This window comes from Pseudophryne corroboree, chromosome 6, assembly GCF_028390025.1.
Source record: "Pseudophryne corroboree isolate aPseCor3 chromosome 6, aPseCor3.hap2, whole genome shotgun sequence".
NCBI classification, from domain to species: Eukaryota; Metazoa; Chordata; class Amphibia; order Anura; family Myobatrachidae; genus Pseudophryne; species Pseudophryne corroboree.
The window spans coordinates 282,260,226-282,282,108 of NC_086449.1; the positions used below are offsets into that span (position 1 = coordinate 282,260,226).

General features: G+C 49.6%; 1 protein-coding gene across 1 annotated transcript in view; it reads right to left on the reverse strand.

The window, feature by feature from the left end:
- LYSMD2 (LysM domain containing 2) overlaps positions 1–10,078 on the reverse strand; it is a 108,032-nt gene extending 97,954 nt beyond the window's left edge. Inside the window, exon 1 of the mRNA XM_063926087.1 lies at positions 9,621–10,078. Within this exon, the coding sequence (XP_063782157.1) occupies positions 9,621–9,860 (240 nt within the window). The 5' untranslated portion in view covers positions 9,861–10,078. The remainder of the gene's footprint in view (positions 1–9,620) is intronic.
- Positions 10,079–21,883: the final 11,805 nt, after the last annotated feature.

Consider the following 21,883-nt stretch of genomic DNA (forward strand, 5'->3'; position numbering starts at 1 on the left):
CACAACCATGAGTACATGCCCATTTCCAAATTAACTAGTGTTATACATTTCTCCACATAACACTAACAGTATGTGCCCATCCTTGTTTGTGCTGTACACCTGTTTTGGCGGGGACATTGAGAATAAAATGGCACTGTATCTTGGTGTGAGGGCTAAGCCCTGCCCCTTATCGGCGCGCGGTAGCCCGTTCATATTATAACCGTTGTATGCAGGCAGGGGACCATATACAGTGGCTACACACTGTATATGTGTACTGGGAAGGCCAAAATAATGTAAAACTTACAGCCCAGGGCCCCCCCCCCACCCCCCCTGCGCCTGATACCAGCCGTCGGTGTGTGGGAGCAATGGCGCGCAGCGGGACCGCTGCGATATGCTGGCGGGGGTAGCGGACACGGTGCCCGGGGCACCGAATAACAACTTAAGCCAGCCTAAGAGAGCCTCAGTAACTTGCTGCCCAGGGCACTGCCCCCCAGAGCCCTGCACCCTGTGAGTGCGTTGGTGTGTGGGAGCATGGAGCGCAGCGCGACCGCTGCATGTTACCTCCGTTACTGAAGTCTTCTGCCATCACTGAAGTCTTCTGTTCTTCTAATACTCACCCGGCTTCTTTCTTCTGGCTTCTGTGAGGGGGGTGACGGCGCGGCTCCGGGAACAAGCAGCTAGGCGAACGAAGTGATCGAACCCTCTGGAGCTAATGGTGTCCAGTAGCCTAAGAAGCAGAGCCCTTAAATTAAGAAGAAGTAGGTCTGCTTCTCTCCCCTCACACCCACGCTGCAGAGAGCCTGTAGCCAGCAGGTCTCCCTGAAAATAAAAAACTTAACATAAAGTCTTCCAGAGAAACTCAGTAGAACTCCCCTAGTGTGTCCATTCACTCCTGGGCACAAAGTCTAACTGAGGTCTGGGGGAGGGGCATAGAGGGAGGAGCCAGTTCACACCCAGTTTAAGTCTTTATAGTGTGCCCAAGCTCCTACGGATCCGTCTATACCCCATGGTCCTTTTGGAGTCCCCAGCATCCTCTAGGACGTAAGTGAAATAAATATATATATATATATATATATATATATATATATATATATATTATAAAATTCTCACCTGTCTGGTGCTCTCCTGGGTACCCAGTAGTCTCCCCTCCATCTTGCCCCTGTGGAGTAGGCTGCTGGGAGTCCTGGAGGCTGCTGGGAGGTGCCAGCAAGCACAAAGGCTGCTGGGACATGTAGCACTCCCAGCAGTCGGCTCCGCTGGGTGATTACAATGTGAAGGGGGGGGCGGCACACACACGGGGACATCACTAACATACACACTTGCAAACACTCCACACACCTCACCGATGCTGCTTAGGACCGTCTCCCAACGTTGGATTAAGACCACCCCACTTCGGAAGGTGAGCAATTACTGACTAATTAAGCTAATTTTAGGTGACTTTCCATCCTTCACCTCCTAAATGTTTACGTGTACCTTGTACAAAAAGATTGTTTGCAGCTAAATTAAAGGCTGCTAAACTAACCAATTCATGACCTTGTGCAGCCAAGTGTGAAGTGCTAATGTCCATGGCATTATGTAATCAATGCAAGCACATAGTAATACAGGACTTGTCAAACGGATTAGAATAGATTTTGGTGCCATTATTACCTGATATTTCAAAGTGTATTTTAAGGGGAGGGTAAGCATAAACAGTGATAGCAAAATAAACGTTATGGTAAGAACTTACCGTTGATAACGTGATTTCTCTTATGTCCACAGGTATCCACAGGATAACATTGGGATATTGTCGAGCGACAGCGAAAATGGCACCAACACGGTCACGAGCTTTCTGGCCTCCCAGGATGCATTGGGGCCTCCACTATATAGTCCCGCCCACTGACTCAGTCAGATCAGTTCTTTCCACAGCGATTATAGGCAGGAACATTAGGTAGAGACCTGTACAGGCGATAAGAACACACATGCACACCCTTCCATACAAGAAGGAAGAGGTTTTTAGTGTTTGTCTAGATCCTCAAATCAGATGCGTCCGGGTGGGATCCCTGTGGATACCTGTGGACATAAGAGAAATCACGTTATCAACGGTAAGTTCTTACCATAACGTTTATTTCTCTGGCTGGGTCCACAGGATTATCCACAGGATAACATTGGGATTCCCAAAGCCATTTTAGTGGTGGGGACGCTCCTGATTGCACAGGAGGACCTTTCGCCCGAAGTCTGCGTCATGAGAGGCAAAAGTATCCAAGGCATAATGTCTGATGAATGTGTTTATGGAAGACCATGTGGCTGCCTTACATATCTGTTCTGCTGATGCACCCTGTTGTGCTGCCCAAGAAGGACCTACCTTACGTGTAGAGTGTGCAGAGACATTAGCCGGAATAGGGAGATCTGCATGAGAATAAGCTTCAGATATTACCACTCGGAGCCATCTCGCCAGCGTCTGTTTACTAGCAGGCCAACCTCTCCTATGGAATCCGTAGAGGATGAAGAGGGAATCTGTTTTCCTGATGGCACTAGTACAATCTATATAGATTTTTAAAGACCGGACCACGTCCAGTGACGCTTCTCCCGCAGATAGTCCCGATACCTGAAAAGCTGGGACTACAATCTCTTCATTCAGGTGAAACTTTGACACCACCTTTGGAAGATAACTAGATCTCGTTCTGAGAACTGCTCTGTCTGGAAAAAAACTTAGGAAAGGAGACTTACATGATAATGCTCCTAAATCTGACACTCTTCTGGCTGACGCCATTGCCAGTAAAAAAAGAACTTTAATCGTTAACCACTTAAGATCCGCTCTCTCAAGTGGTTCAAACAAAGGACCCTGGAGAAATTTAAGAACTAAATTCAAATCCCAGGGAGCTGCAGGAGGAACAAATGGAGGTTGAATATGTACTACTCCTTGGAAAAACGTACGTACATCCTGTAGGTCAGCAATCTTCTGCTGAAACCATACAGTCAACGCTGAGACTTGCACCCTCAAGGAAGCAACCTTCAACCCCTTATCCAATCCTGCCTGCAGAAAATCCAAAATTCTAGCTACTTTAAAGGCTCTTGGATTGTAATTTTTTCCAGAACACCAATGAATATAGGCTTGCCATATTCTATGATATACACGGGCCGAAGAAGGCTTTCTTGCTCTAAGCATGGTTTGGATTACTTGCTTTGAAAATCCTTTAGCCTCTAAGATAGAGGTTTCAACAGCCACGCCGTCAAAGACAGGCGATCCAGATGACTGTGACAACAAGGACCCTGCATTAACAGATCTGGACGTTGAGGGAGCAGTATCGGTGCTTCCACGGACATTCTCCACAGATCTGTGTACCAATGCCTTCTTGGCCAAGCTGGAGCTATTAGAATGATTGCTCCTTTTGCCTGTTTTATCTTTCTCACTACTCTGGGTAACAGAGATATTGGAGGGAACAGATATGCCAGTTGAAACCTCCATTCTACTGACAGTGCGTCTACCAGGACTGCTCCTGGGTCCCTTGTTCTTGATCCGTACCTCGGAACTTTGTTGTTTAGACGAGACGCCATAAGGTCTATCTCCGGTAGACCCCATCTGTTCACCAGTGTCTGAAACACTTCTGGGTGTAGTGCCCATTCGGTTTCCTGAATGGTGTGCCGACTGAGAAAATCCGCTTCCCAATTTAGTACACCCGGGACAAATACTGCTGACAATGCTGGGAGATGGAGTTCTGCCCACTTTAGAATGGGAGTTACTTCCTCCATCAGACTCTTGCTGTGAGTCCCTCCTTGATGATTTAGGTATGCTACTGCCGTCGCATTGTCTGAGCGGATCTGGACTGGTCTTCCTTGTAGATTGTCCTTTGCCTGAACTAGGGCCAAGTAAATAGCTCTTATTTCTAACAGATTTATCGGCAGGCGACTTTCCCTTGCGGTCCATTTTCCCTGGAACCATAGGCTTCCGAGTACCGCCCCCCAACCTTGCAGGCTGGCATCTGTCGTCAGGACTTGCCACTCTTTTATCCAAAAGGGTCTCCCCTTGTTTAAATGGTCTGTCTGTAGCCACCATGCTAGAGACCTTTTTACATTTACTGGAATCTTTATCATCTGCTTCTTTATTGTTTGATGATTTCCGTTCCATTTTGTCAAAATGAGATGCTGCAATGGTCTGGAGTGGAATTGCGCATATTCCACCATGTCGAATGTTGATACCATCAGACCCAACAGTCGCATTGCTGCATGGACTGACATTGTCTGGGCTTGCAACGCTTCCTGAGCCATGACCTGCACCTTGACTATTTTCTTCTCTGGTAAGAGAACTCTCTGTAGGTCTGAATCCAATATGGCTCCCAAATGAACCATCCGCTGTGATGGATTCAGGGACGACTTCTCCCAATTTATGAGCCACCCGTGTCTCTGTAAACAAACTATCGTCTGTTGGAGATGGCTCAACAGTAAATCTTGCGACTGTGCTAAGATTAATAGGTTGTCTAGGTATGGGAATATCCTTATCCCTTGTTTGCGCAGACAAGCTGCCATAACCACCATGATCTTGGTAAACACCCTGGGTGCTGTAGCTAGCCCGAAGGGCAGAGCTTGGAACTGGAAGTGTTCCTTGAGGATGGCAAACCTGAGGTAACACTGATGTGATAGTGCTATAGGCACATGTAGGTAAGCATCCCGCACATCCAGAGATACCATATAGTCTCTCGGTTCCATAGCCAACATTATGGAGCGTAACGTCTCCATGTGGAACTTCGGGATCCATATGTAATTGTTCAACATCTTCAGATTTAGAATTGGTCGATATGACCCATTTGGTTTCTGGATTAGAAACAGATTGGAGTAATACCCCTGTCCCTTTTGTGATGGAGGTACTGGGACAATCACACCTGACTGCAGTAATTTTTGGACTGCTTCTTGCAGGGCATTGGCCTTCGACTCTATACGAGACGGGCTGGTGCAAAAAAATCTTTGAGGAGGCTGCCTCCTGAATGGGAACCCATACCCCTGAGATACTACCTTCTGCACCCAGGTATCTGTTGTTGACTGTTGCCATGTGGGTGCAAATTGCAGGAGTCGGCCCCCAACCCTGGAATCCTCCAGGCGGAGGCCCGTCTCTTCAGGCTGAGGGCTTTTGTTCAGGTTTGGAAGCTGGCTTTTTGCTAGCCCACTGCTTCCTACCCCTGGATTTAAACTGGGGTTGTTTAGGCTCCTCTTTACCTTTCGCTTTGCTTTGCCAGCGAAATGAGCGAAATTTTAAACCCTTGGACTTAGGGTTGTAGGTAGCCGGAAATCTGACCTTCTTCGATTCAGCCTCTGACTCTAGGATATCCGATAAAGGTTTTCCAAATAATATATTACCCACGAAAGGCAATGCTTCCAATTCCTTCTTGGACTCCGCATCTGCCTTCCAGGTCCGTAGCCAGACTGCTCTGCGAGCGACTACTGCCAGGGCTGATGCTTTAGAAGCAACAGTGCCTACATCAATGGCTGCTTATTCTAAATACTGGGCAGATTGTCTTAAACGGCAAAGACGATCCTCTTGCTCCCTAGTAGGAGAGGGGATGTCATTCTCTAGTTCCTCTATCCATTCGCCCATTGCCTTTGCTACCCAGGCCGAAGCCATAGCAGGTCTTACCACTGCACCCACAAGAGAAAAAATATTTTTCAATAGGCTCTCTACCCTCCTGTCTGTGACATCATTCAAAGAGGTAGATGACAGTGGCAAAGCAGATTTGTGCACTAGTCGCAGAACATGTGCATCTACTTTTGGAGGAACTTCTCTCTTCGAACAATCTCCAGCAGGAAATGGATAATAAGAATCCCATCTCCTAGGAATCTTATACTTTTTACCGGGCGCTGCCCAAGACTCATCCATCATTTCCGTCAACTCCTCTGACGCTGGAAATTCAGCTTTCACTGACTTTGTTCGTTTGAATACAGGTGCTTTGCTTTTAACGCTGTCTTGGCTGGTTCTTCCAGAGAAAGCACAGCCTTTACTGCATTAATGAGTTCAGCTACATCATCTGAACTAAAGCTCTGCGACTGATCATCATACGGAGTTGAATCTATTGTTTCCGCATCATCATCCGATGTATCCTCTTGTGTAGTCTGCCATACAGACGTATCTGTCTTAGTCTTACCTACCCCTTGGTTGCTTGTAGAGGCTACTGGAACCAAACCATAGGAAGGGAGCTGCATGTATGGGTTCATAGTGTAACCTAACCCTTGAGGTGGTGCTACTGGAGCTAACCTGTCCGCTATTGAAGACAGAGTCTTTGCGAACATATTCCATGGTGGCTCTACTGGAGGTTGAACTAACTCCTGTTTTTTACTTCGCTGAAAAGCGAAACAGTTTGCACACAAACCCTCATAAGTGACCAATTGAATCATATCAATTACCCCTGACTTACAAGATAAGCATGTTAGGGCTGTAGGAGTGCTTGACAAATTCTCCTCATCACTTTTGCCGCTCACAGACATTTTTTCTGATATTGACTACACAATTTTGTGACTGAACCACACCCTATAATCAGTATATAGAGGTGAAATCAATCTGACCACAGTGCACCTGATTTGAGGGTCAGAACAGGACTGACATTACACAGAAAAGTCAGCACACATACTAGCAGTCAGTCACATGTTAAAGCATTAGACATTGTCATATGAGAATACAACCTCCATAATAACTTATACATAAGTAGGAAAATTGTACTTCTGTTTAACTGGTTCTTTTTCAACATAACATGCAGAAAACACAGTAATATACAGGTCTCATATGCAATAGGTACTAAAAATTAACAGTGCACACTAAGAAGTAGAAGGAATTTTTAGTACTGTATACCCTACCGCCAGGGAGCGGGATACAGGGAGACTCACCACACTTCCATATCCAAGCAAAGACGCTCGAAAGACGCTGAGTGGATTCAGACGCTACTGGTGTACACTGCCGCTCTTGGTAACTGATAACGGACACGGATGCTCACCAACGGACACGGACGCTGAGCGACTCCACGTGCATGCAGACACTAAAGGCCTGCGACTCGGTCTGGGCGGGTTTATATCCAGTGTACACAACCGCAGCGTCTAAGCTGCGACCGACTACCCTCGTGGTAGCGTCTGAGCCGGAAGTGAGGTCATTCAGTTCATGAAACGAGAGACCCGCGGGAACTGGCCATGAACTCGGAGGAGGGACGGCCAGGAGAGCGTCTGAAACCCCCTGTTGACTTAAACTCCCAGGATCGCGGCCTCACCTAGTCCTGTCGCCTATGATCCCCGGAGCGTAGCGCTGTCACACTTGAAATGTTCGGCGCATCAACACGCTGTTTGTAGTCTCCACCAAATCAGCGTAGCTGTGTCCTGACCCCTCTAGTAAGAGGAAGTCCATATACTCACTGTCTCCCCATGCTCCGGCCACAGCCTGGTAACGTCTGCTGGACCTGCTAGAACATCCGACACAGACGCCCGTCGAGACAGCACTGTACCGCGAAGGTAAGCGTTGTTGCGACCCGGTGGGGAGTTGTTGGAGCGACTCTTTCTAATACACGTTTAAGACGCTGTTAAGAGAAGTCGCTCAAACCAAAACAGTAAGTCTATAAAAATAAAGTAATGAAAACTTGAGGCTGCTTTCACAGCAGCCCTGTGACCATGCGGCTTCCTGCCGCACCAAGCAAAAAACTGATCTGACTGAGTCAGTGGGCGGGACTATATAGTGGAGGCCCCAATGCATCCTGGGAGGCCAGAAAGCTCGTGACCGTGTTGGTGCCATTTTCGCTGTCGCTCGACAATATCCCAATGTTATCCTGTGGATAATCCTGTGGACCCAGCCAGAGAAATACGCGCTATAGCGCCTTTTAACGCGCTACAGGCAGTGAGGGACTCAGTTTAAAAAAATGGGAGGGTCTTGCAGGACGCGCTCTCTCTTTCTCTCACTGGCCTGTGCGCCAGAGACTATACAATTCCTCAGTGCCTTGCCATCAGTGTCCCTCTGTCCAATCGCTGCCACAAGCGTCTCCTCTTCCAATAGCCCTGACTGTATGCGTGTGTGACTATATATGTTTAAGTATAGAACCATATAAATATGCCCCCAACTATCCTGATTTTGGTGGGACAGTCCTTTTTAGGTACTATCCCCCTTGTGCTGTATTCCTGCGAGGAGGAGAGGTTGGGCAGAAACACTGTCACCTGATGTGCGCACAAGGCAGGGGGCTACCCAGCAGCTGGGGAAGCGATGTACACACACACACACACACACACACACACACACACTGTCTGATGTGTGATAACGCCCCCTTTTCATGAACACGCTTAAGGCTTGCATACAAGGACCTGATCTAGAGTCACAAATTTTGCTCCTTGGGCCCCACAAATACTTAATCCAGCTTTAATACAATGAAAACAATCATGTTTACCTATAAACCATGTAGTTGTACACATCACGTGTTCATTTCTATATTGTATTAATCATATTACCAAAAATTAGATCACAAAATAAAGTTACATTTACTATTTATACCACAGATTAGCAATAAAACAAAATTCTCACAATAATGATATTATCAGTTATAAACCTGAAACACCACTCAACATTATATACTACCCACCCAAACATATATCGCACATCTCATGGACAGTGATGACTGCAAAGTCCAATAAATATGAAACACCTGATCATTACACACAGGTCACACCGCTACCACATACCTGATACTCACTGATAACTGTGCAAAGGTCACACCGCTATCTCCTGGTACATTCTGATGCTCAGGACGCACCAATATGACACACACTGAGCACTATATACAGAACCCACCTGATACACAGGTCACACCGATACTGTATTAACGGTTAGCAACCAGAAATAGCAGATATCCGATAATTTTTCACCATTGATGGCAGACAAGGGGCCACAGCCACTGAGGGATTCCACTGATGCAGATTGTGTAGCCCTGCCCCATCCACGATTGGCCCACAGTCCATTTGTCACATTTCCCATTTATTTTGAGCAATTGCCTGTGCTGTGTGGGTGATGGTCAATAGTGGTGCAAACCATCAATGGTTCACAAATGTAATACACCACTGGCACCATCAATGGTGGACCCTTCAATGACTAGCCCTATTCACTATCACACACCTGATGCAGCCTATAGATCAGGGTTCTCAAACTCTGTCCTCAGGACCCCACACAGTGCATGTTTTGCAGGTAACCCAGCAGGTGCCCAGGTGTATTAATTACTCACTGACACATTTTAAAAGGTCCACAGGTAGAGCTAATTATTTCACTTGCAATTCTGTGAGGATACCTCCAAAACATGCACTGTGTGGGGTCCTGAGGACCGAGTTTGAGAACCTGTGCTATAGATGGTGGGCCCTGTAGGACATACAGTGCCAGGCCCTAGGTTGCTGCCTACACCTAGTGGCTAGTTTGGCCCTGGATGGATAGACTAGATAGCTAGATAGATAGATAGATAGATAGATAGATAGATCGATCGATCCACTGTCAGTCGGGCACCGCAGGATGCTGCCAGCCGTGCAGCCACATACACAGTGCAGCATTCCCAGGCTGCAGGATGGCAGCACCGCGCACATACCACCGCCGCCCCCCGCATCCCCCCTCTGCCTGAAGCAGGCCCACAGCCCCGTGTCTTTCCTGCAAAGGCCCGGTCCCTTCTTACCGTCACCCCGTATTTGAGAGCGATGCCCTGCAGGGTGTCGCAGGGGCTGACCTGGTGCTCGATAAACCTCTCTGCCCAGGGGGCGGTCACACTGGCTGTGCTGCCGTACGAGCGGGTCTTGGTCCGGGCAAGGCTCAGGGACAGCTCGGCGTCAGACTCGCACTCTCCGGGGAACACGGTGTAGCCATGCCGGCTCCCCCCGACCCTGTGCGGCTGCAGCACCGGAGACAGTTCCGCCATCTTCTACGGAGGAGACGCTCCGGTAACGGGCACAGCACAACATGCACAGGAGCGCCCACTGACATCGATCCCGCACACAAGGCGCACGCCGCTAGGGGGCGCCGGGGTGACCGGAGCATTGCGGGGTGGGGGGAAGCAGGTGTGGTGTCTCTGCAGCCTCCCCCCTATCTCCCTACCTCTTGCCTCCTTTCCTCCCCTCCCATCTCATCTGATGCCTTGCGTTATACACTTCACACTTCTCCGTGCTGGGACCCCGTACTGTCCCGTACTGTCCCTGCCTGCGTGCATCGTCACATTTGCCTTTGATGACCTTCATTTTAGCTAATGTTATTGAAATAAAATTAGAAGAAAATGAATATAAATGAAATACATTACATGTAGACAAGACAGACAGATCATTTATCTTTTTTGTATTTCTTTATTGAGCTCATATGGGGGGGAAATGCTGATGGTATTCTGGTGGTCGACAAGAAGCAAAGATGAAAGGTCAACAAGTAAAAAGTAAACAGCGCCTAAGGTCAACAGGTACAAAAGGTCGACATAATGGTTGACACAAGTTTTTTGGGGTTATTCAATTTTTTTTCAACTTTTGCTTATTTACCATACACATGGGGGTATATTTACTAAACTCCCGATTTTGACTGATTTGGTGTTTTTTCTTCAAAGTGTCATCTCGGGAATTTACTAAACCAAAATCTCGGCAGTGATGAGGGCATTCGTATTTTTTTGGTAACTCTCTGAAGGTACTCTGGGGAAAACTGACTCACATTTTCCTGTGTGTGTGTAAGTGTGTATATCCACATTACCATGTCTAAGGGCTCTATATAATGTGCTGCAGACTGTGTATCTTCTCATGAGGAGTCTATCCCATGTACTCAGGACTGCAATGTGATTTCCCAACCTTCCGAATCCGAACCCCCATGGGTGGATTCTTTAAGGGGAATGATATCCCAGATTTCTCTTACGTCCTAGAGGATGCTGGGGTCCACATTAGTACCATGGGGTATAGACTGGTCCACCAGGAGCCATTAGCACTTTAAGAGTTTGAGAGTGTTGGCTGGCTCCTCCCTCTATGCCCCTCCTACCAGACTCAGTTTAGAAAATGTGCCCGGAGGAGCCGGTCACAGCTAGGGGAGCTCTCCTGAGTTTTCCTGGTAAAAAATATTTTTTTGAGTTTATTGTTTTACAGGGAGGCTTCTGGCAACAGCCTCCCTGCAGCGAAGGACTGAGTGGGGGAGCAGTGTCCGCCCTGCGGGGTCTGAGCCACTGTCTCCGCTGACTGGACACTGAGCTCCAGAGGGGTCTGATCGTTCTCCGCCACAGGAGACCGCTCGCCCCAGCAGCATGCCGCCACCCCCTTGCAGAGCTGAAGAATTGGTGGCGAGTGAGACACCGACCCCCCTAGCAAGCAGGGGGTCGGTGTGAAGATGGCAGCAGGGTAGGAGCGCAGTATTAACTGCGCTCTGGGGATGGCTCAGTGGTACATGGTGCGGCGCTATGAGGGATGCCCTGAGCCAGCGCGACACCCTACACTGGTCCAGAAGCCTGTCAGGGTCTCCGGATCTCAACCAGCACTAAATCCTCAGGCCAGTATAATCTGATAAAGAGCAGGAAGATAGCACCATTCTGGGGGCGGAGCTTCTCCTCAGAGCAGACCCAGTAGCGTTCAGCGCCATTTTCCTGCCTGCACGGAGCTGACAAGGAGAATCAGGTCCCTCCGCAGCAACTCCAGCTATCTACAAACGGTACCAGGGGGTTGCAGAAGGGGGGGAGGCTGCAATACGACTGTGTATCCTATTAAGATACACAGTCCGCGCTGAAAAGGGGTCTCCCTTTGGTAAAAAAGCGCTGTGTGTGGGTTGGCTCCAATCTCTGTGTCTCTCTTGCCATTCTTGGGGAGGAAACTCTGTCTGCCCTCCCCTGTGTGTGTGTGGAGTGCTTGGTGGTCTCTTTTAGCTATGTCCAGGGACACTGTGTCATATGCGGCAGAGGATTTGTCCTCCCAGGATGATCCCATTCCATGTAATCAGGATAGCACTGGTTTAGCACAGATACCAGCAAGGGAGCCTGAGTGATTTTCTTCTATCAAACCTTGGATTTCTCAGATTTCTGACAGGGTTGCAAGTAATGAATCTGCAACTTAGGTATTACAGAACTCTATGGCAGTATGGCCCGATTCTGGTACCTCAGGACGCTCCGCTATATACCCACACAAACATGTGCTTGTGCATGTCACGCAGGATGACATGGATACCGATTCTGACACCACAGACGGTGATGGGGATGAATTGCGGTGGTCTGCATCTCTTGCAAAGGGGGTGCAATTGATGATAAGAGGCTATCAGGGATGTGTTACATATTAATGATACCACACCTGAGCAGGTTGAGGAGGCTTTTTTTACTGAAAATAAATAAGCCTCGCTAACCTTCTCTGCGTCAAAGGAATTGAATGCTATATTTGAGAAAGCATGGGAAAACCGTGAGAAAAAATTCCAGATCCCTAAACGGGTACAGGTGGTGTTTCCTTTCCCTGAGGAGGATAGATAAGAATGGGAAAACCCGCCGATTGTTGACGCATCTGTGTCCAGACTCTCAAAGAAGGTGGTTTTACCTGTTCCAGGATCTACCTCCTTAAAGGAGCCGGCTGATCGAAAGATTGATAACACACTTAAATCAATGTACACTGCTTCAGGGGCCATAAGACGTCCCACTATTGCTAGTGCATGGATTGCAAAGGCTATAGTAAAGTGGTCGGCTACCTTAATAGAGGATTTGGATACGATGGATAAGGGTGATGTTGAATTATATTTACGCAACATTCACGATTCAGCAGGTTTTATGGTAGAATCCATGAAAGACCTGGGTTCCATGCAGGGCCGGAGCAAGGTTTCTCGGCATCCTAGGCAAAAGTTCAGCCTGCTGCCCCCCACCCCAAACCACACACCGAGTGTCATACCTCCCAACTTTTAATCTTTCCAAGTCGGGACACTCGGCGCGTCGTAGCCGTGCGCGTCCTGAAAAGGGGGCGTGACCTCGGGTGTGAGGGACGTGGCTATGGCCGAGTGGGCGTGGCTACGCACCGAGGGTCCATTTTCGCCATTTTGGGAGTGTGCCCAGCGCTCCCTGAGCAGCTGGGCAGCCCCCGGCTCACTCCCCGCACTGAATAGATGCTGTACGCGTGCGCACAGCATCTATTTAGAGATCACACGCTGCTTTGCAGAGCTGAGCAGCGGGTGATCAAAGCCTGGTAGTACATCCCATCCAGCTGACTCTTCGTGGGAACTTCAGGACAGATTGCTGCTTAATGCTACAGGCGTTCTACCCAGGGTGCGCAAGAACTGCTAGACCAGGGCTGGATTAAGCCTTCAGGAGGCCCAGAGCACCTTAGATAGATAGATAGATAGATAGATAGATAGATAGACATACAGTGGTCGAAGTGGAAATTTTGAAGTGGGGGTATGGAAAAGTAAAGGTTGCAATTATGCACACGCCAAAGGTGCGCACGCTCCAGGAAAAGGGGGAGTGTCCACTTAAAGGGGGGGGGTGTCCTTCAGTGTAGTAGGACCCCTTATACTATCTAGTACTGGTGCCCCTTTCACTTTATACCACACAGTATGAGCCGAAATTCATATTATAGCACATGGTATGAGACAAAATTGACATTATAGCACACGGAATGAGCCGAAATTCACATTATAGCACACAGAATGAGCCGAAATTCACATTACAGCACACGGTATGAGCCGAAATTCACATTACAGCACACGGTATGAGCCGAAATTCACATTACAGCACACGGTATGAGCCGAAATTCACATTACAGCACACGGTATGAGCCGAAATTCACATTACAGCACACGGTATGAGCCGAAATTCACATTATATCACACGGTATGAGCACAAATTCACATTATAGCACACGGAATGAGCCGAAATTCACATTATAGCACACGGTATGAGCCGAAATTCACATTACAGCACAAGGTATAATCCGCAATTTCCATTATAGCTCACGGTATGAGCCAAAACATGGGGGACAGGGTGTCACACACGCAGGGGGTGTATAGAGCACCATAAGGGCACGGGGTGTCATCACACAGGGCAACAGGGGTATGGGAGCACTGGGTGATACACACACAAAGGCAGCGGGGGGCAGGGGGGCACAAGGTGTCACGCACACAGAGGCAGGGTCCACACACATGGGGAATGGGGGGGCAGGAGGGCACAGGGCTCTCCAGCAGTCACTCACCGCCGCCATGTCCAGTCAACCTTAGCTTGAGCTGCAGGGTATCACTGTCAACAAGGGAATCCTGCGGCGCGAACCCAGCACAGCCCGAAGAGGAGGCCGGCAGCAGGAGGATCTGAGCGCCAGCGTCTATGCAGCCTCATGGTGACGCAGCGGCCCAGTTGAGTAATTGGAGGAATCAAGGCACTCTGCATGAGTGGCTTCTGAAGTGAGTGTGTGTCCGCCGTAACTTCTGGGGAGTAGTGTGGCTCACAGCTCCGGCACCAACCGCCTAGACTGGGAGCAGCGGTGGGGGGAACATGAGCACGCTCGGCCATAGCAGGAGTGTGATTAAAAAAACAAAAAAAATTCCCGTTCTGTGGAGAAGTGCCGGTATGCCATACCGCCGCATACCGGCCCACTTAGACCTATAATGTATATATATATATATATATATATATATATATATATATATACACATACATACACACACACACACACACACACACACACACACACACACACACCAGATGGATACGTACATACATACACAATAATATGTATATATGATGTTTCCATATGTTTAAGACTGAAATACGTTATACAAATAAATCCCTTACATGGGAACAGCATGAGCAGCAGCAGCAGCGTTGCACAGTGGACGAGGGACGGAGGGAGGCAGAGATCAACCTGCACAGCAAGGACGGATTCTCCCTCTGCACTGCAGTCTACACAACCTGCGATTCGCGGGTGTTTGAAGAGGGGGCGGAGCCAGTTCTCAAGGGGCGGGGCTTAATCGCGGGCCGCGGCCGGTGACCTGTTCCAGAAAAAAAAATTGGTCTGTCAGGGGGGGGGGTCTGGGTACTCAGAACCCCCCCGCGTGCACCACTGCTCTGTTCTTGTGGTGCGGGGCGGGAGTATGACGGGCATTACCGCGGAGAGGAGCGGAAGAAAGTTGCTATAGCAACTGTAACAATATCCGGCAGGACGCTGCTTAGTCTATGTGCATAGAGCCACTGCCGACGGGTTGCACAGCCACTCAAACTGTCCGTGCTAAAGGGATGCCGCGGGCACCCAACTGTTATCAGCCAGCAGCACGGACAGTGTGAGTGTACCCCATCGGCAGTGGCTCTATGCATATAGAGTAAGCAGTGTCCTGCCGGATATTGTTACAGTTGCTATAGCAACTGTCTTCCGCTCCTCTCAGCGGTAACGCCTGTCATATTCCTCTTAAGGAAGAAGCATTAATCGGCAGCGTGAGCTGCCGCCCACAAGTGGCCGGCGCCCATAGGCAGCTGCCTAAAGCTGCCTAGTGGTGGCGCCGGCCCTGGTTCCATGGCTGCAGGAATTTCTTCCATGTCTGTTTCAGCTCGTCGGGGACTGTGGCTGCGCCAGTGGTCAGCCGACGCGGAATCCAGAAAGAGTGTGGAGTCCCTACCCTATACAGGTCAGGCTCTCTTTGGGGAAGCTTTAGACGCATGGATATCCATGGCTACAGCGGGTAAGTCTCCATTTCTTCCCTCAGCTGCACCTGCTCCGAAGAAATCCTTCTCTTCATCAGCAACACAGTCCTTTCGGCCTAACAAACGTAGAAAGGCCAGACTGTCCAATACCTTCTTTAGGGGCGGTCGAGTTAAATCCAAGAAACCTGCCGCTGCAGGTTCCCAGGAACAAAAGCCTGCTTCGGGTAAGCCAAAGTCCTCTGCATGACGGTGGACCGTGCGGCCTGGAGGTGGGGCCAATGGGAGCGAGACTCAGACAATTCAGTCACGTCTGGGTATCGTCCGGCCTGGATCCCTGGGTGATAGATATTGTATCCCAGGGATACAGGCTGGAATTTCAAAGTCTCCCTCCTCATCCTTTTTTCAAATCAGGCTTACCAGTTCTGCTGGCAGACAGCACTGTCCTACAAGTAGCTGTCCAAAAGTTGGTGGAGGCACAGGTCATTGTGCCAGTTCCTCCTCATTAGCAAACCACAGGTTACTATTCGAACCTTTTCGTGGTACAGAAACTGGATGGTTCGGTCAGGCCCATTCTGAACCTAAAATCATTGAACCCCTTCCTAAAGGAGTTCAAGTTCAAAATGGAGTCTCTCAGGGTGGTGATATCAGGTCTCGAAGAGGGGGAATTCCTGGTATTCCTGGATATCAAGGCTGCTTACCTACACATTCCAATCTGGTTGCCGCATCAGGCTTATCTCCATTTCACATTACTGGGCTGTCATTTCCAGTTCCAGGCCTTGCCATTCGGCCTCTCCACAGCACCGAGTGTGTTTACCAAGGTGATGGCAGAGATGATGGTTCTCCGCAAACAAGGGGTGAACATCATTCCATATCTGGACGATCTGCTGATAAAGGCATCGTCCAAGGAGAAGCTGCTGCAGTCCATTGTTCTCACAACCCGCCTCCTCAAGATCCACGGTTGGATTCTGAACCTTCCAAAGTCACATTTAGAACCAACCCAGAGGTTGTCCTTTCTGGGAATAATCCTAGACACAGAAGTGCAGGGGGTGTTTCTTCCGCAGGAGAAGGCGTTGGTGATACAAACAATGGTCCGGGATATCCTGAAGCCAGCCCAGGTGTCGGTTCATCAATGCATTCGCCTGTTGGGAAAGATGGTGGCCTCTTACAAGGCTCTCCAGTACGGGAGTTTCCACGCTCGGGCCTTCCAACTGGATCTCCTGGACAAGTGGTCAGGATCTTATCTCCACATGCACCAGAGAATACGTCTGTCGCCGAAGGCCAGGATTTCGCTCCTCTGGTGGCTACAATTACCTCACCTTCTGGAGGGCCGCAGGTTCGGGATTCAGGAATAGGCCCTTCTAACCACAGATGCGAGCCTTCAGGCCTGGGGAGCAGTCACTCAAGAAGTGACTTTCCAAGGAAGGTGGTCAAGTCTGGAAGCCGGCCTGCCCATCAACATCCTGGAACTAAGAGCCGTCTACAACGGTCTTCTTCAGGCGGCCCAACTTCTAAGAAATCGGGCCATTCAAGTGCAGTTGGACAATGTAATGACAGTAGCCTACATAAACCGACAAGGCGGAATGAAAAGCAGAGCTGCAATGTCGGAGGTGACAAGAATCATCCTCTGGGCAGAAAGACACGCATTGGCACTCTCAGGAATCTTCATTCCGGGAGTGTACAACTGGGAAGCAGACTTCCTCAGCAGACACGATCTCCATCCAGGGGAGTGGGGTCTCCATCCGGAGGTGTTCAAGGAAATAACAGACATTTGGGGGTTACCCCAAATAGACATGATGGCCTCTCGTCTCAACAAAAAGCTTTGACGCTATTGATCCAGGTCGAGGGACCCACAAGCAGTGGCAGTGGACGCCCTGGTGTCTCCGTGGTTGTTCCAGTCGGTGTACGTGTTTCCAACACTTCCACTCATTCCAAGAGTTCTAGAGCTCGTAAGGAGAACAAGAGTGCAAGCGATCCTCATTGCTCCAGACTGGCCAAGGCGGGCTTGGTATGCGGACCTTCTGAATCTCTTGCAGGAAGAGCCAAGGCCTCTTCGGGAGGACCTGCTGCAGCAGGGGCCGTTCGCCTATCAAGACTTACCACGGCTACGTTTGATGGCATGGAAGTTGAGCGCCTGATACTTGCTCGGAAGGGCATTCCGAAGAAGGTCATTCCTACCCTGAAACAGGCTAGGAAAGGGGTAACGTCTAAACATTACCATCGTATTTGGAAGAAATATGTCTCTTGGTGTGAATCCAAGAAGTTTCCTACGGTGGAGTTTCAACTCGGACGTTTTCTCCTCTTCCTGCAAGCAGGTGTGGATATGGGCCTGAGGTTGGGATCTGTGAAGGTCCAGATTTCGGCCTTATCCATTTTCTTCCAGAAACAATTGGCTGCCCTCCCTGAAGTTCAGACTGTTTTGAAGGGAGTTCTGCACATCCAACCTCCCTTTGTACTGCCTACAGCGTCTTGGGACCTTAACGTGGTGTTGCAGTTCCTCCAGTCGGATTGGTTTAAGCCTCTACAGGAGGTTGAGGGCAAATTCCTTACATGGAAGGCTGTCACGCTGTTGGCCTTAGCTTCGGCTAGGCATGTGTCCGAATTGGGGGCTTTATCCTGTAAAAGCCCTTACTTGATCTTCCACAAAGATAGAGCTGAGCTCCGGACACGTCAGCAGTTTCTTACAAAGGTTGTGTCGGCATTCCATATAAACCAACCTATTGTGGTGCCAGTGGCTACTGACTCTTCAATTACATCAAAGTACTTGGATGTTGTGAGGGCTTTGAAGATATATGTGAAGAGAACTTCTCGTCACAGAAAGTCGGACTCTCTGTTTGTCCTATATGATCCCAAGAAAATTGTGTGTCCTGCTTCTAAGCAGACGATCTCTCGCTGGATTAGGTTCACTATCCAGCACGCTTATTTAATGGCAGGATTGCCGTGTCCAAAATCTGTTAAGGCCAGTGGTGCAAGTGGGCGGGTACGGGTGGGTACGGCGTACCCGTAAGAATTTAGCCGTGGGTACGCCGTACCCACACCGACGGGCCGCCGCTCCTCTTCCTTCCCTCCCTCCCCCACGCCGCACCGCCGCACACGCCTCTGATGTGAGGGCAGGAGAGTGCAGCCTGCGCCTCTCGTTCCCCTCAGTCTCCGGTGGGTGTTTCAGTTTACTTCAGCGCCGATCCGTGAGCCAATCAGAGCTCGCACCCGCGAGCTCTGATTGGCTCACGGATCGGCGCTGAATTAAACTGAGACACCCGCCGAAGACTGAGGGGAACGAGAGGCGCAGGCTGCACTCTCCTTCCCTCACATGACAGACAGGAGGACAGCGACGGCAGCGGTGAGTAGGGGAGGGGGGCATGTTATACCTGGCACTGGGGGGGCATGTATACCTGGCACTGGGGGCATATCTGGCACAGGGGGGCATATATACCTGGCACTGGGGGCATATCTGGCACAGGGGGGGCATATATACCTGGCACTGGGGGATATCTGGCACAGGGGGGCATGTATACCTGGCACTGGGGGCATATCTGGCACAGGGGGGCATATATACCTGGCACTGGGGGCATATCTGGCACAGGGGGGCATATATACCTGGCACTGGGGGATATCTGGCACAGGGGGGCATGTATACCTGGCACTGGGGGCATATCTGGCACAGGGAGGCATATATACCTGGCACTGGGGGATATCTGGCACAGGGGGGCATGTATACCTGGCACTGGGGGATATCTGGCACTGGGGGGGGCATGTTATACCTGGCACTGGGGGATATCTGGCACTGGGGGGGCATGTTATACCTGGCACTGGGGGATATCTGGCACTGGGGGGGCATGTATACCTGGCACTGGGGGATATCTGGCACTGGGGGGGCATGTATACCTGGCACTGGGGGATATCTGGCACTGGGGGGGCATGTATACCTGGCACTGGGGGATATCTGGCACTGGGGGCATATCTAGCACAGGGGGGCATATATACCTGGCACTGGGGGATATCTGGCACAGGGGGGCATGTATACCTGGCACTGGAGGATATCTGGCACTGGGGGCATATCTGGCACTGTAGGGGCATTTCTGTATCTGGCACGGGGGGCAATGTATATCTGACACAGTGGGGGCATTTGTGTATCTAGCACTGTGGGGCAATGTGTATCTGACACTGTGAGGCAATGTATGGCACTCTGGGGGCATTTCTGTATCTGGCACTGTGGGGCAATGTGTATCTGGCACTGTGGGGCAATGTGTATCTGGCACTGTGGGGCAATGTGCATCTGGCACTGTGGGGCAATGTGCATCTGGCACTGTGGGGCAATGTGTATCTGGCACTCTGGGGACATTTGTGTATCTGGCACTGTGGGGCAATGTGTATCTGGCACTGTGGGGCAATGTGTATCTGGCACTCTGGGGACATTTGTGTATCTGGCACTGTGGGGCAATGTGCATCTGGCACTGTGGGGCAATGTGTATCTGGCACTGTGAGGCAATGTGTATCTGACACTCTGGGGACATTTGTGTATCTGGCACTCTGGGGACATTTGTGTATCTGGCACTGTGGGGCAATGTGTATCTGGCACTGTGGGGTTATATGTATCTGGCACTGTGGGGCAATGTATATCTAGCACTGTGGTGCAACGTGTATCTGACACTATTGGGGTCATACGTGTATCTGCCCCTCCCCCATATGTGTATCACGCCCCCATTTTCATTGGCCACGCCCCATGTGGCATTTGGCCACACCCATTTTTTTGCGGTTATCTGGTTCAGTACATCTTTGTTTAATTATGTACTGCATTGTTACTTGGTAAGTAATGTTTCGGCAGTTGCTGAGAGTTTCAAGCAAGTTAGCTTGATGTTCCATTTTATGTGTGAGCTGGTGTGAATATCGCCACTATCTGTGTTAAATCCTTCTCTCGAAGATGTCCGTCTCCTCGGGCACAGTTTCTAGATTGAGTCTGGTAGGAGGGGCATAGAGGGAGGAGCCAGCCCACGCTCTCAAGCTCTTAAAGTGCCAATGGCTCCTGGCGGACCTATCTATACCCCATGGTACTAATGTGGACCCCAGCATCCTCTACGGACTACGAGAAAAGGATTTACTGGTAGGTAACCAAAATCCTATTTTCATCAAGGATGTCACATAATGAGAAAGAGATGCAGTTTTTGAGAAAGTCTGTAGAGGGTTTGCAGCATTCAGCTCCTACTTCCTCAAATACCCCACCTACATATCCTAAAAAACGTACACTTGCCCAAATAATGCAAGTTGACACTAATACCGACTCTGACACAGGGGACGGTGATGGGGATATGCATGGGGGGCATGCATCCCTTGCTAAGGGGGTGCAGCTGATGATTGAAGCAATTAGGGATGTTTTGCATATTACTGAGAAGGTATCTGAGCCGGAACAGGAATCTTATTTTACGGAAAATAAGAAATCCCCCCTCACCTTCACAGCTTCTAAAGAGCTAAACTCTTTATTTGAAAAATCCTGGGAAAACCCTGAGAAAAAGTTCCAGATCCCTAAAAGAATTCTCATTGCTTTTCCTTTCCCTGAAGAGGACAGAAAGAAATAGGAAAACCCACCTATAGTAGACGCTTCTGTATCTAGGTTGTGTAAAAAGGTGGTTTTACCTGTTACAGGTTCAACCGCCCTAAAAGAGCCGGCTGACCGCAAGATTGAGACTACGCTCAAATCTCTATACACTGCTACAGGCATGGCTTTAAAGCCCACTATTGCTTGTGCGTGGATTTCTAAAGCCATAGTAAAGTGGTCAGGCACATTATTAGAGGACTTAGATACTATGGATAGGAGTGACATTGATTTGTTTTTGCGTCACATACAGGATTCTGCTGGGTTCATGGTGGAGGCCATGAAAGACCTTGGAATGCTGAATGCAAGGGCTACTTCCATGGCGGTCTCAGCACGCAGAGGACTCTGGCTACTCCAATCTAAGAAAAGGGTGGAGAACCTACCCTTCACAGGTCAGGCTCTGTTTGGGGACGCATTGGATGCGTCGATTTCCTCGGCAACTGCGGGTAAGTCAACCTTTCTCCCCTCAGCAGCTCCACCGACTAGGAAATCTTATCCTACGTCCACACTGCAGTCCTTTTGGAACGCAAAATTAAAAAAATCCAAATGCCCTTCCACCTTCTTTTAGGGGTGGTCGGGGAAAATCCAAATAACCTGCACCAACAGGTTCTCAGGAACAGAAACCAGGTTCTGTTTCCTCAAAATCTTCAGCATGACGGTGGACCTCCCACCCTGGAGATCGGGCAGGTGGAAGCAAGACTAAAAAATTTCAGTCACATCTGGGCGTCATCAGGCCTAGACCCCTGGG